At 40.1% G+C, this 15,142-nt stretch overlaps 1 protein-coding gene across 2 annotated transcripts in view; it reads right to left on the reverse strand.

Annotated features, from left to right (window-relative positions):
• gnal2 (guanine nucleotide binding protein (G protein), alpha activating activity polypeptide, olfactory type 2) overlaps positions 1 to 15,142 on the reverse strand; it is an 83,394-nt gene that overhangs the window by 42,504 nt on the left and 25,748 nt on the right. For both annotated transcript variants that reach the window (XM_080836694.1, XM_080836695.1), the window contains exon 5: positions 12,217 to 12,314. In XM_080836694.1, the coding sequence (XP_080692820.1) occupies positions 12,217 to 12,314 (98 nt within the window). The remainder of the gene's footprint in view (positions 1 to 12,216; positions 12,315 to 15,142) is intronic.

The raw sequence follows: 15,142 nt of genomic DNA on the forward strand, positions 1-15,142 counted from the left end.
GTTCAACCTCTTCACAGCTTCACTTTTTGACAGCTGACCAATCAGGACTTCCCTAGTAACCTACAATCTTAGTTTAAAAAAAATGTCCGACCAAACTCCGTAGATCATCGTATTTGAACCTAGAAGTTTTTAGTTTTACTTTTTTTTGCTTAGATTTTTAGAAAGTTACAGAGACATAGACCCTGTACAATATAAAAACCACATTATTGTAACTGAAAAATACGTCTAAGAGGATTTGTGAGGTGTCTGAGCTACCTATCTAATGTTAGCATGCTACTAGCCGTTAGCGATTAGCTATTCCTCTGTGTTTTGCAAAGCATCTGCCCCAACTTTCTTTTCCCGACATTTACATTTATATTGTACATAATCCATCCCCATACACCGGAGAGTTCAAGCGTACAGAAACTCTTCAGAGCAGGCAAGAGTGCCAATATGGGCTAATGAGTTGAAGCTAAAGCCCTGGGCGAAGGGCTAAATAGCTCGCTAGCTATTAGCACTCTAGCTTGCTCAGTAGAGTGCTAGGACACAGCAACTATTCATGATTTTATCAATTGTATATCTAGGTTTTCTTTGGCGACTGTTGTTGCATTCAACATATACCGGGCATTTTTAACTGTCTGTGGGTTGTGACCGTAAACAGCTTGCTAGCTATTACTGCTAGAACTGTAGCTTGCTCAAGATAGTAGCTATAGCTTTGATAGCCATTACTACGACTGTATCAACATGCTGCATTTCACTTAACAGGTCAGTCATTTCCTAAATCTTTAGCAATTGTTTATCTAGGTTGTCGCATTCAACAGCACAACATATCCCCTAGTGTTTTGACCTTCCTGTGAGTTGTGACCGTAGGTTGTGACCATACTGTGTCTGTGTCAGACACAAATATGGCGGAGCTTAAACACACTGACGTCACATTATATCCATGAATTCTGAAGTGCTCAAAATGCGATCAAAAGGCGCTGAAGGCAGCGCTTTTTTCTAAAAAAAGTAGTCTAGTGTGAACGCCGCCTTAATGGGCCAGACGTGCGTTTGTTACCTGCTCAGAAGTTCACAGAGATGTGGATAAAAGAAGGGCTACACGCTGCAGATGACACGCCAACAGGAAAGCCAAAAGGCCACATGAAGTCCGACATCAGAGCAAACTATTTCCTTAGTCTTATTAGGTGATTATCTTAATTAATTAGGTTTTGTTTTACAGTCTGCCTGTTGGCCTTATGTTGGGGTGATCACTCCCTATTCCTGGTCCTGAAACTTAATAAGGCATATCCCACATCACAGGTGTGGCCGTTGCAAAAAAAAATCATGTATTTTATATATTTTAGTTTGGCTTAAATGATCAACTGTTCAAAATGTAACCTAATAGGGCCTACCATTAACTTGAAAAGAATTAAGCCTATTTATTGCTTTTTTTTCATTAAATATATAGTAGTGCTGTCAAACGATTAAAATATTTAATCACGATTAATCACATTTTTGTCATAGTTAACTGAAAATGTATTGCGATTAATCGCAAATTTGTATATATTCTAAATGTCCCTTCAATTATTTTTTTTCCATCATTTTTATTTTATTTTAATGCTCTTATCATGGAAAAGTGGATTGGCTTGCTTTATGCAATGTTTTATTTTATTTAAAAACAACATTACGGAACAGGGCGGTACAAAATTAAATTATAAAGTGCACATTTCAGATAAACAAGGACTCAGCCTATAGTGCAGTTAAACCATGGCTTAATATTTTCTTTTTTTCAAGTTTGCTGTGAACATAGAAGTCAGGCCTCTTATTTCAAAAACAATGAACTGTAACAGTTAAGTTACCAATAAAAGGTAAGCCTTCTACTTCTGTGCTTTCAGCCAGCTGCCTGTTGACATTTTCAGACAACATTGAATCTAGTTTCTTTTGCGCAACACAACTTTTAAAAGGTAAACTTTCTATTCAGAAGGTTTTTATCATCCATTTCGCCGTAGCGCGCTCACCATTCACTCAAAACGTAACGTTAGCCTACTACACAGTTTGCGAGGCCAAAAAGAAAAAAAAAAAAAAAAAAAACGCGCAATAAGAAAAATGTACGCCGTTAAAATGGTTTTGTGTTAACGCCGGTAACAACGCGTTAAACTGACAGCACTAATATACAGTAAAAATGATAACCTTCATTTTGGTAGCAGTTGTATCTAAGGCTTGCTTGCTGTGAGTTGCTGTACACTTGATGCCAACTGAGGCGACTCTCAGTGCGGGCACATGATGGCAGCACTTCGATCCCATTCAATTCTCTCCATGGGGTCTCCATGGGGGGTTAACTGCTCTATCTCTAAGCACATGGCAGTGACACAACTAGTTCTTGGCCGTGTCAGTCCAAATCAAATGCGGAATGTTTACATCTGCTACCGTTGATTATACAGTAAATACGTTGTGAAATGAAACAAAAACACACCACAGTTAAATTTGTATTAGTATTGATTGATTCACATCGATATGAAAGGATTACATGACTAACAACTGGTGAAAAAGTAATATGAAAATATTTGTTCACTGAATTAGCGCATTCTGTCCCAAACAGTTGCGTTGCAGTTTATAAGTTTCAGTTTCGCTTTCAGTATTTCAACGTGAATGAGAGGGAGCACAAGAACTGAGCGTCTAGCAGCGATTATCATATCATAGACATATATGATGCATGTATATGTCTGTGGGCACGATCTCAAGCACGTGCAAAAGTTGTTGTTGTCCAATTTCAATCTAGTTTCGAGAGACACATGCGCGCCCAGTCCAATTCCCAGCGGAATCGAATCGTGTGTCCAGGGGTTTACATCGGAGTCCAGTCGGACTCAAGCTGGACACAATGAATCTAGTTCTGGGGAGTCACATGTGTCCAATATCCAATTTAAATCGGACTGAAATCGGAAATTGGACGCATGTGTCCACACTGTCTGACTGAGCTTTAAAAACTGCCATACAGTTCTTGTGGCAGTGCAAGCTTGCGTGGCTCTTGATAGCCTTGACTTAAATTAGAACATTGTACCATCGGAATAGCCATTTCTGGACTCCCCAAAAGCCTCACACTGAATTTCCTCACTCTCTTAGCAGTCATAGCTATAGTAAGGACAGGTGAGGTAATGCTGCTCGGTTCAGGTTTGATAATATCGGTGGTAGCTGTAGAAGTTCTTCAGGAATGTGGAGAGAGGCGTCACTCCAATAATATATCTTTACATTATGCTAAATGTTAGAACTTGTACGTTCACTAGTCCAAATGTGTAGCTAGTGTTTTGCTCCGTGTCCCATAATCCATTTCTTTAAGCAAAAAGGAGCTTTCTCAGCATCAATCATGGCTAGACTTAAGAAGTCTAAGGGGGCAGTGCAAAGCAATGTAATGCTTTGCAGTCAGTAGTATTCAGAGTACGATAAGGAAGACCAAAATAGATCCAGACTTCCTCATAGATACAGAACATGATAAATAAAGAATGCCATACTCCAACCAGTCAAAAAGGAGGCTGCCATATAGTGATCTCAGAGGACAATTACTAGTGTCTACACCACTTCTCAGGAAGGACAACAAGACCATTGTATCACTGAAAAGTCTTATTTATTGATTAAATCCAAGCGTAAGTTTCATGACATTAACAGAAGAGTGTATGAGACAAGCAAGAGAAAGACTGAAACATGGTTGTGAGAATGTTCAAGTCTGGGTGTGCTTTGCATTGGACTGAAACAACTACAGTTGGAACAAAGCAGAAGTTCCACTCTATCCTTGGAACAATGCAGAGGTAACACTCTATCCTTGGACCAAAGCAGAGGTACTGTCATGGAGAGAAAGTTCCGGCCTGCCAAAAGTTCCGGATGACGCAATAGAGACATTCCGATCAGCTGTTTTGCTTTTCACGTGAATGATATAGAATCTTTATAGCTAGGTGCTACTGCTAACTAGAGGTGGGGAATTGACCCATCGCTAAGCCCCGCCTTTCGAACGCAGACGGGCCATTGGCAGTTTAGTAACAGCTGCACTCGGACATTGTGAGTTTACAGCTCCATAGGATAGCATTAGAGACCGTGATTTTTCGGTTGTTTTATGAGGTTTGTGTTAATGTAAGTTCAACAAAAATTGCCAAACGATGTGCATGGGTTAGATACAACACTGATACGAGGTATCATGAGAGGATAGGCAATGGGGTATGTTGTATCTCATTTCCTAAACGAAAACAAGACGGGCCAAATATCTCCGGTGGATTAAGCTGTGTGGCAGACCACACAGTGACGTTCATTAGCTTTCTGCCATACTCTTGTTAGGTTGGAATTTTCCTTTGCTAAAGTAATCAACTAAGCCTACATGATAAAAGGCATATTCATTTTTCACATTATTGTCATTTACAGTAACTGCTTACTTTCACCACTGTTATGCTAGGCTTAGGCAAGTTAACTCTGGTTCAAACTAGCTAACGTTAACGTTAGCTATTCACTAGCGTAGCTTCGTCAGTTAAGTTTGTTAAAAATCGGCCATTCTATTAAACAAACGATATGCACAAGTAAGTATAAGGTTTAATAATGGATTAACATGACAACGTGAACGAAACACACGCATGCCCGTAATTAACAAGGTTACAATAACAAGCTAGACAGTTAGGACTATATGGTTAGGACACTGTCCTGTCGGGGGCAGGTTAATGCTAGTTAATAAAGGTAGGTCTACATCTCAGTGCCTCTCCAGATTAGTTACATTAACTGAAGGTGAATTCATTGTATCTTTCCCATGCAGTGCATGAACAATGCTGGTATTAGATGTATTTATCTGCAATCGCGATGACCGTGAGTTGAGGCTTCACCCTCTTGCATTGAGCAAGATCGTTTGAGGTTTGTAAAAGACCATAAGGATTGAAAAAAGCGGACTGGAGGTTCTTCTAAGTTCGTCTTCTCTGATGAGTCCAATTTCACAGTAGGTGCAAGACTCTGTGGCTTGTAGGCCTCTCCAGGTCTCCGTCTAACCATCAGACGACCATGTGTTGGGCAAAGCTGAAAATTGGACTCATCAGAGAAGACGAACTAGAAGACCCTCCAGTCCGCTTTGGTTCAATCCTTATGGTCTTTTACAAACCTCAGCCAGGCAAAGTACAACGTTGTCCCGGAAGAAAAACTTGCTTCCTTTTGCTCTGACAATGTTCCCCAACTCTGAGAAGTGTTTTTTCCAGCAGGGCAATGCTCCATGCCACACAGCCAGGCCAGTAAAGGTGTGGATGGAGTACCACCAGATCAGGACCCTGTCATGGCCAGCCCAATTTCGAGACCTGAATCCCATAAAAAACCTCTGAAATGTGATCAAGAGGAAGATGGATGGTCACAAGCCATGAAAAGAAGCTGAGCTGCTTGAATTCTTGCGCCAGGAGTAGCATAAAGTCACCCAACAGCAATGTGAAAGACTGGTGGAGAGCATGCCAAGACACATGAAAGTTGTGATTTTAAATCAAGGTTATTCCACCAAATATTGATTTCTGAACTCTTCCTAAGTTAAAGCATTAGTATTGTGTAGTTTAAAAATGAATATGAGCTTGTTTTCTTTGCATTATTCGAGATCTGAAGACACTGCATCTTTTTTGCTATTTTGACCAATTGTCATTTTTCTGCAAATAAATGATCTAAATGACAATATTTTTATTTGAAATTTGGTAGGAATGTTGCCAGTAGGTTATAGAATAAAACAAAAATGTACATTTTACTTTAACACATACCAATAAATAGTAAAACCAGAGAAACTGATAATTTTGAAGTGGTCTCTTAATTTTTTCCGCGGCTGTAGTTTTGACACTGATAGCTGCCATTGTAAACTCTATTCAGCGCTGATAACTTGTCCGAGTTAGCAGCAGTAACTAAGGGGGGCGGGACTTAGCGATAGGCCAATTGCTACGTGCCTTCTCAACTTGAAATAGAGCAATTTAATATCACCACGTTTTTTTTTAGATACTTTATGATGTTTCTTATTAGCCGAGCAGTACAAATGCATTTAAAAAAGTAGTGCTAATCAATGTTCAAAGACAGCTAGCTTTAACAATCTCTGCTCTGGATCTTCCAGAAGTAATAACAATTTAGCCGTCTGTTCACAACAACTTTTAAGAACCACGTCGGTTTTTCATGCAAAAATGTAAGCTATCAATCAAGTTGGCTAGGTACTAAAGGCGACCAATTACACGCCAGGGATCAACGAGTCGGCCAAAAGAGTACCGTAAATCCTCAAATAAAGGCCGGGATTCAATTAGAAGCTGGGCTTCAGATAGTAGCCGGGGTCTTGGTCCATACGGACAAATAAAGGCCGGGCCCCGAATACAAGCCGGGGGTAAAATAAAGTAGCCTATAGGCTATTACTGTAGCCTACCAGCATCCGTCCGTCGGCTCAAAGCAGGCATCACAATTTAATTGAATGCATTTCCCAAATACATGTTCTCCTCATGTTTAATATTATATTATATAATATTGTTGGCTTATTTCATGGGCTGTTTGCAATAAAAAAAGAAATTTCCCCACGTAGGACTACTAGGCGAATGTTTAGCCTAAATGCACGTATCGTACAGCCTACTGTTGTTTATCTGTAACGTTTTAGTTGGCTAGGTTACTTTTTCCAGAAGGTATCATAAAGCAGCAGTAGATTTACGTAACTTTGATATTAAATTGAAAGAGATGGTGTATGCTGATTGCTGAAGAACATTCGGGAGAAAAAGCAGCAAAGAAGTTTGACATTGACCCCAGACGAATGTGATAGGCTACGACTAGCAGGTGGAGGTAGAAAGAAAGTTAGGCTGGATATCAAACCAGCTCGTTGAATACATTTTTTCAGTCCGCGATAAGCATAATAGAGTGTCTAGAAAAATGATTTAATTCAAGGCTTTGGAAATCTTTTCTTCCGTGACTGACAGTGGAGACCATAACTCCGATGTAAATTTTTTACGTTGACACCCCGACCTAAATCACTACACGATGTGCAGGAAGTGTTGAACGCATATGCTATGAATTATATTAGCTTACTGCAATTATGCCCATTATTTAAATAATACAATTCTGTAACAGAAGATAAGTAAGAAATAAAGGCCTGCCCCAAATAAAGGCCGGTGCGCTGTGCAGCCTAAGTAAATACAAGCCCCGGCCACTATTTGAGGATTTACGGTAATCAGAAAAGCTGCAAAAGCCTACTTTGTCCAAGGTAAGTCAACAACTTGTATTACAGCAATTAAATATCACAGCGGCTGTTGAAATACTTGTGATGTTTCTTATTAGCTAAGCAGTACAAATGCATATGAAAAGTAATTGAACTAGTGCTAGACAATGTTTAAAGACAGCTTCTCGCGACTAGCGTATGACAACCTCACGACATGTGACATGCTCATAGCAACAACGCCAAGTTTATTTGTTGCGTCATCCGCAACTTTTAGCTGGAACTTTCTGTCCATGACAGTACCACTCATCCTTGGACCAAAGCAGAAGTTCCACTCTATCCTTGGACCAAAGCAGAAGTTCCACTCTATCCTTGGACCAAAGCAGAAGTTCCACTCTATCCTTGCGGATGTAGGCACTCTGAGATTCTTTGGAATGAAAAGTGCGTTAAAAATAAAATGAATTATTATTATTATTAGAAGGGATTCCTCCAGCAGCAGGTTAATAATCAGTAACTAAGTGCTGACTATCATGGATTTTCCTCCAGTCACCTGACCTCAACCTTGTGTTTCATGTTGAATTTAAGGAGAGCATTCCAATCGTTACCACTAATTATAAAAATGATTCTACGGCCTCACAAGAAGCTAGTCTATGAGCATTTTTCAGATTCAACTTTTCACACAAATAGATAAATTGTACAAAAATATTGCATGAAATTAAAAAAAGAATGCACAATTTTGACATCACTGTTGTAAACACATTTAGCAGCTCTGCACAGTTGCATTTATTGTGAAAATACAGGTGAATCTCTTTGGCTACCTGATACATACAGTGCCCTCCGCAATTATTGGCACCCTTAGTGAATGTGACCAAAACAGGCTATGAAAAATTATTTGTTTGCTGTTTATCCTCTTGGTCTTTCACTCAAAATATTCACAAAAATCTTACCTTTTAATTGAAATAAAATTATTGAAAGAAAACATTAAAATTTTACATTAAATAAATATTATTCTCCTAAACAGGTGTGCCACAATTATTGGCACCCCTTAATTTAATGTTTTGAGCAGCCTCCCTTTGCCAAGATAACAGATCCAAGTTTTCTCCTATAATGCGTGATGAGGTTGGTGAACACATGGCACGGATCTGAGACCATTCCTACATACAGTATCTCTCCAGATCCTTCAGATTCTTAGGTCAACGCTGGTACAATAGGTTTTAGCTCTTTCCACAGATTTTCTATGGGGTTTAGGTCTGGGGACTGTGATGGCCATGGTAAAGCCTTTATTCTGCTGTCGGTGAACCATTTTTGTGTTGATTTTGAGGTGTGCTTCGGATTATTGTCCTGCTGGAAGGTCCAACCACGGCCCATTTTAAGCTTCCTAGAGGGGGCTGTTAGGTTTTCATTTAATATCTGCTGGTATGTGATGGAGTCCATGATACCAGGTATCCTTACAAGATGTTGAGGGCCTTTGGAAGAAAAACAGCCCCCCAACATCAGAGATCCGCCACCATACTTCAAAGTGGGTATGGGGTGCTCTTCTGTTTGGCTATCTTTCTGTCTACGCCAAACCCACCTTTGATGTTTGTTGCCAAGAAGCCTTATTTTGGTCTCATCTGACCTTATAACTCTAATATAAAAGTCTGACTTACATTTGGCAATCTGTAGGCACTTCAGTTTGTTGTTGATTGACAGCAGAGGCTTTTGTCTGACAACCCTCAAAAACAACTTGTGGTGATGTAGGTGCAGTCTGATGGTAGTTCTAGAGACTTTCCGACCCTAGGACTTAACTAACCTCTGCAATTATCCAGCTGTGATCCTTGGAGATTCTTTTGCCAGTCGAACCATCCTCCTCACAGTGCGTGGGGTCAATTTACAGATAGGTCCTCTTCCAGGCTGATTCCTTACATCTCCCGTCACTTTTAACTTCTTAACTATGCCCTGATTGTGGAAGTTGGTACTTCCAACTGTTTAGATATTTTCTTATATCCCTAAATCTGGGTTCCAGCAGCTCAACAACTTTTTGTCGCACTTTGACACTGAGTTCTTTTGTCTTTCCCATCTTGATGAATGACTAAGGGTATTTGGCCTGTGTCACCTCATATTTATACCTCTGTGAAGCAGGAAGCCATGTTTGACCACTTAAGAGTTCCTAATCAAACAGGTGAACTCAAAAATTTTAAAAATGACTGGTAATATACTTCAATTAGATTTTAATTATAGGATTTTCTAGGGGTGCCAATAATTGTGGCACCCATGTTTTGGAGACAAATATTTTATGTAATGTCAAAAAAATACATTCTTTCAAGAATTTTACTTCAATGAAAAGGTAAGATTTTTGTGAATATTTTTAGGGGAAGACCAAGAAGATAAACAGCAAAGATATATTTTCATAGCCTGTTTTGGTCACATTCACTAAGGGTGCCAATAATTGCGGAGGGCACTGTATCCTTCAATTTACCATGAGGGTTAAACTACATCCTGACAAGATACAATCCTACAACAACCTTATTGGAGACAATTAATGTGAAAACCTGCGCATAAGACTTATTACCTAAAACCAAGATATCAAAACACAACTTACAAAGCTATCTAACAAGTGGACAAATGACAGTCAGTTCTCACAGGCGGCTTAGCTAGGCTAACTAGTGAGAGTAACTACTTTTCTAACCACTAAAGAGCAAGCTTTGTCATTTTGCCTCCGCCATGTCTGCACTTAGAATAACTATTTAAGCTTCCTGAGACGCTAGCTAGATTCTGGGGTGACATAGTGCCACACAGAATTACATACTTTTGTCAGGCTTTAGTAATTGGCAGAGCAAAATGACATAGTGCAAGTTAAAGGCTGTGGGGTGCCTGCCTACACATGAAAGACTACCATCAAAATTATTGTGGGGAAGATATTTGAAGGTAATGATGAAATTATACTGTTTCAAGTAAGGAATTTGAGGTGGTACTTCTACTTCTAGTGGAATACTTTATCAGGCAAGTGAGTGTGGACTGTACCTACTTCTGTCACCTCTGGTGTAGAGCTGATGGAGAGAAGGAACAAGTGAGAGTGGCAAAGGCAAGTCTTGGTTTTCTGCAGCCATCTTGTATAACGGTGTGAACACATGGCTTTGAGTGGGCGTGGCGTAGCGTGTGGAAATAGTATAACAGACTGGACCAGTGAGCTAGTTAGCAGGCTAGCCAGCTAGTAGGCTAGCCAGCTAGTAGGCTATCTAGTGACTTGTCTTTATATCAAAACTGTCATTCTGTTAAGGTAAGCCCAGGATTAAATATCCAACATACCAGGAACAACAACAAGCCCTTACAAGGCCAGCCAAGCCTTCCTTTTTAGCAACTTAAACGACCGAACGACACCATAGTCCTGCAAATAAGTCGAAAGAAAGACTCTGGGTTGATTTTCTCATTGAGCTTGCACCCGATTGCTATTGCTGTGGTTACGGCAGAAATAAACTTAATGTTCAGGTGGGGTGACACCTCAGTTATGCCTTTTATAACAATGTGCTTTGCGTTTTATTATACAGGGCAGGATTTCGAGTTACAGATCCGCCATTACGGACTCCCCATTCATTATTCCCTGTGGTTGGTGTCCTCCTATAATGTCTCTGGCAAGAAAGTGAAAAGAGATAAAAACAGCTGGCTAGATCCAATTATTCAATTTCAGTTTATTGTCAGTTTATTTTTTAAGTTTATTGACAGATGTGGCAGTCAGTTAAAATCTTGGGTTCCAAAGCCATCAGCAGTGCAGTCCTTTCAGCATTTATTGAGCTGTCTCAGCCAAAACCCACAGCTACACACACATTCTCAGCCCATTCTCAAAGCTATGGCTGCTTCTCTCGTTGTTAGTCACAGTCAGCGGGCATATTAGTTTTAGTGGCCCCCTAGTGGACACTAACTATTGGCAGATTTCTAACTAAGTCATGCGATTACAAAATGTCACACGCAATTATACATTACTGAACAGTTTACATGGGGAACTTTTGGGCCATAGTGATTCAGGAGGTAGAGGAGTAGTTTGATCCCGACTGCTCCTCATCAAGTGTCGAAGAGTCCTTGAGTAAGACACTGAACCCCCAACCACTCCTCCTTGAGTAAGACACTGAGCCCCCAACTACTCCTTGAGTACCAGACTGAACCCCCAACTACTCCTCCTTGAGTAAGACAATGAACCCCCAACCACTCCTCCTTGAGTACCACACTGAACCCCCAACCACTCCTCCTTGAGTGCCACACTGAACCCCCAACCACTCCTCCTTGAGTAAGACACTGAACCCCCAACCACTCCTCCTTGACTACCAGACTGAACCCCCAACCACTCCTCCTTGAGTAAGACACTGAACCCCCAACCACTCCTCATAAATCTGGCATTAAAGTGCTTTGAGAGCTCTATCAGTAGAAAAGGGTTGTGTTCAGCATCAACTCTGCTGATTGGTCAAAGTCGCCGCACGCCACTGTGATACACATTCAATGAAATTGCAGTGGGTGTCAAACTGGTCTCACTTAAGTTTAACACAACTTCCAGGCATCAAACCCAATGGGTAAAAAATATGAAAAAAAATACACATAGCCCAGATGTTGCTTAGAAGAGCTAATAAAGTCCTTACATTAAAGAAGGGGTTTTCAACTGGTTTTGTCCCAGGGACCACTTTTCTGACTAGAAAGTAATTTGAGGCCCACTGATGTGCCTGCACGTGCGCGCGTGTTTGTAACCGCCGCCACACCCCCTCCCCTTGCAAAGGGCAAATATCTGTTTTAATTTTTAGCTTAATTTGGCCTCTGCACCTTCGAGTTTTGAATGTTCATACACCTTGCTAAGAATCATCACCTCACTTGATAAAAAAGTAAACCAATATTTGTTTATATGGCTTTTTCCAGCACAACTGTGAAACTACTTTTTAATATTTGTTTATTTCTTGATGATTTTAGAAAAAAAACATGCAAACTTCTTCCATAATATTGAGTCTCAATCTGCCCTGCTTCTCCAAGGGGTTAACATCAAATTAAAGTAACATTCCTCCTTTGTGTATACACCTACAAACGTTCAAGAACAGACATTGTAGAATGTAAGAACAAAGTTCATAACTCACTAGTGTGCACAGTCGATGAGCTGGTACTCATTGGATCTCTCGTAACATGCTTTAACTCCTTCATCGTCCCAAAGTTTCTTTGCATGGTCAAAGAACTCCTGGAAACAGAAGAAAAGGTTAGTAGCAAACACCCCTTTACCCTGATCATCAACTTCAAGCATGTAATCAATAATAGAAAACCAATGTATAGTTGTGTTTGCGAGTAGTGCTAAACAGCAGCATGGTTTGGTATTCGGTATTTGGTAACACCAACAGGTTTCTAGTGTGAATCATGCCATAACTGGACAAATCACCCAAACCTAATCCCCAAATACTGCTAGACAAATTAGCCCCCAGTCACTGCTGGACAAACCATTGCCTTGGCACCTCCACACAAACAAATGCATTTGTTGACAAGCAAGAGCCCACAACAGCAAAGTGGAGAAGTTGCTTTTCTGGGAACAAAGACTGAAGCTAATTTTAAGTTACTAAGCTGAAAAAAAAGAGTGAAAGAAATGAGGAATGAGACAGGGGCGTCGTCAGGCCTACAAAGTAAAAGTCGCCAGTGCCCCAGTAACTCCAGTGTCAAATGTACCTGCAGTAGCGCCGTTCTCATTACGGAACCGGCAGGAATCATCAAGGCATCTCCATGAGCCTGCTACTTACAAGCCAATCAAAAAAAGAAATGGGCTACACAATAGCTAATCAGAAAATAGTACTACTGTATCTGGGGAAGATCTAACGCAACAACCAATGAAAAAGCACAATTATTCTGGAATTGGTCACGTCATTCCTTCGAAAGTTTCGTTGTTCAATCAAGGTCATCTCTCCCCGTTTCTCAGTTCTTACTTTCTGAGGAAGAGGTATGATATGCTCTCTATTTTCAAAATCTAATAACTATCCCCTTTACAAATTGACATCCACCACTATTCAAAGTTCTGTCCTGATTGTTCTAATAATACTGCTCATTTTAATATGATTATTATGGTGGTGACTGTAGCATTATTATTTGATCAGTTGATTAATGGCGAACTTAAACAAGTTTGCTGCATTTGAAAAGGTAACCTACAGTATCACCTATATCACTAGACGTGTGTAGGCTTTAGTATATTAGCGATAAGCTACAAAGAAACAGGATGACTACAGTATATGACCGTACAGCAAATTCAATTGTTTAATCTTTTTCAAATTACAACCTGTAATAGACCTGTAATCTGACTGATTTGCCATGGAGGGAAGTACATTTATATTTTGCCTATTCAGTCTTGTCTATACTGAAAAAGGTAAACTTCCCTCATGTGAAGTAGGAAAGACTATAAAATGCATGCAGTGAGTTTACTTAGGCTTTGTGTTTGAATGTTGCTGGCTAGTGGCTGCTAGAGAGAATGAGGGGCAGAGTGCTGGAGCAGGAGGAGAAGAAGAAGGAGGAGGAGGAGGAGAGAGGGAAGAAGGAGCACAGGCTGGGCAGTCCAGGGCCAGGCAGGGCGAGGAGGAGGAGAGAGACATGGGGGCTAGACGTAAAACTAATCAGAATATGGAGGAGGAGATCTGTGACCTGGTGTGTGTGTGTGTGTTTAAATAAATATCATCATACAGTACTCATGAAACTATCTTTGTATTTGATCTTTACCTGTGCTATAATATAGTGTATGACGGTGACAATAATGATTTTGAAGCTTGTGCATACCCTTCTGTAATCTGTAGCCGTCTATTTCATAGTTTCATATTGTGCGCACATTATAAATAAATAAATAAATAAAATAATGTTGGGGCCTGTGCCCCAGTAAAGCTCTAGGTCTAGCAATGCCCCTGAATGAGAGGCTTACCACCACTAAGAGTTTGGAGTCATAAACTATTAGGCTAGGTTTACAGCAAGTCTTAAAGGTACAGTCCATAATTCTAATCCTTAACACCTTTTGTCAAATTCAGCTAATTGCTCCTCATGGTCCTCTAGCTGTCCATTCAGTGTTGGTGCTCAAAGGAACTCTGGTGATTGTACACAGCCCTGCCTCTGTAAATGGGAAACAACCTCAGTGGCTCAGACCGAGCCGTTAACAATCCCAGCCAACCAACACGATGCTCGAGGAGCACAGAAGGGAGGGCTGTAATTTTAATGGTTGTTGAGATCACATAAACAATCTTTCTCAAAACCTAAATCAAATCACGGACAGCAGCTTTAATGCACAGTTCCAATGCTTTGTGCCTAATGGTATTGGAATCTAATTAACCTTACATCGTTTTACCTGTTTTCACTGTTAAATGAGTGTCATAAGCATATCTCTGATTCCTATCTAGTCTCTTTCCATATTTCAATGTGGCTGCATTCTGAAATGAAAATATCCAATTCCACACAACTTTGTCTTCTTTACACTCATGTCATATATCCATTCTGGGCCACTTGTGAGCACAAAAAATATTTATATTCATCATGCTGCATGAATTAAGTGTTTACAAGTGTTTGAATGGATCAAGTTAGCAGGCCATCTTAACTCCAAACAAGTGGAGATTGTGCGAGCTGCCTTTGGAGCATGAGATGACTGCTGTTCCACTGTGTGTTTACATCCCTTGATATGGATCATAAAAAGAAATCTGACAGGGTTTAAACTGAGCTCAATAAAATAAACATAAACGAAAAATCGACGAAAACTAGCTACCAAGTTTGCCAAAACTCTTCAATTCCAATAGATTGCTGGTCATGTTTTTGCCAGTTTTGCCGAGGCTGGTTTGTTTTTTCTTACCCCAATTTCTTGTAACTGTTTTTGCAATAGTGAATATTTAGAATGTTGAATGATCATCGCATCATGATACTTAGAATATTTAGACAAATTCTAGTATTTCTCAGCACATATGTGTTTCAAGATTGCTTAATGGCTCTATGAAAATCACAACACATGATTAAACAAAAGTGGATGTGGCCAACTGACATCAGTAGGGATATCTGGTTTGG

This window comes from Sprattus sprattus, assembly GCF_963457725.1.
Source record: "Sprattus sprattus genome assembly, chromosome: 4".
Classification (NCBI taxonomy): Eukaryota; Metazoa; Chordata; class Actinopteri; order Clupeiformes; family Clupeidae; genus Sprattus; species Sprattus sprattus.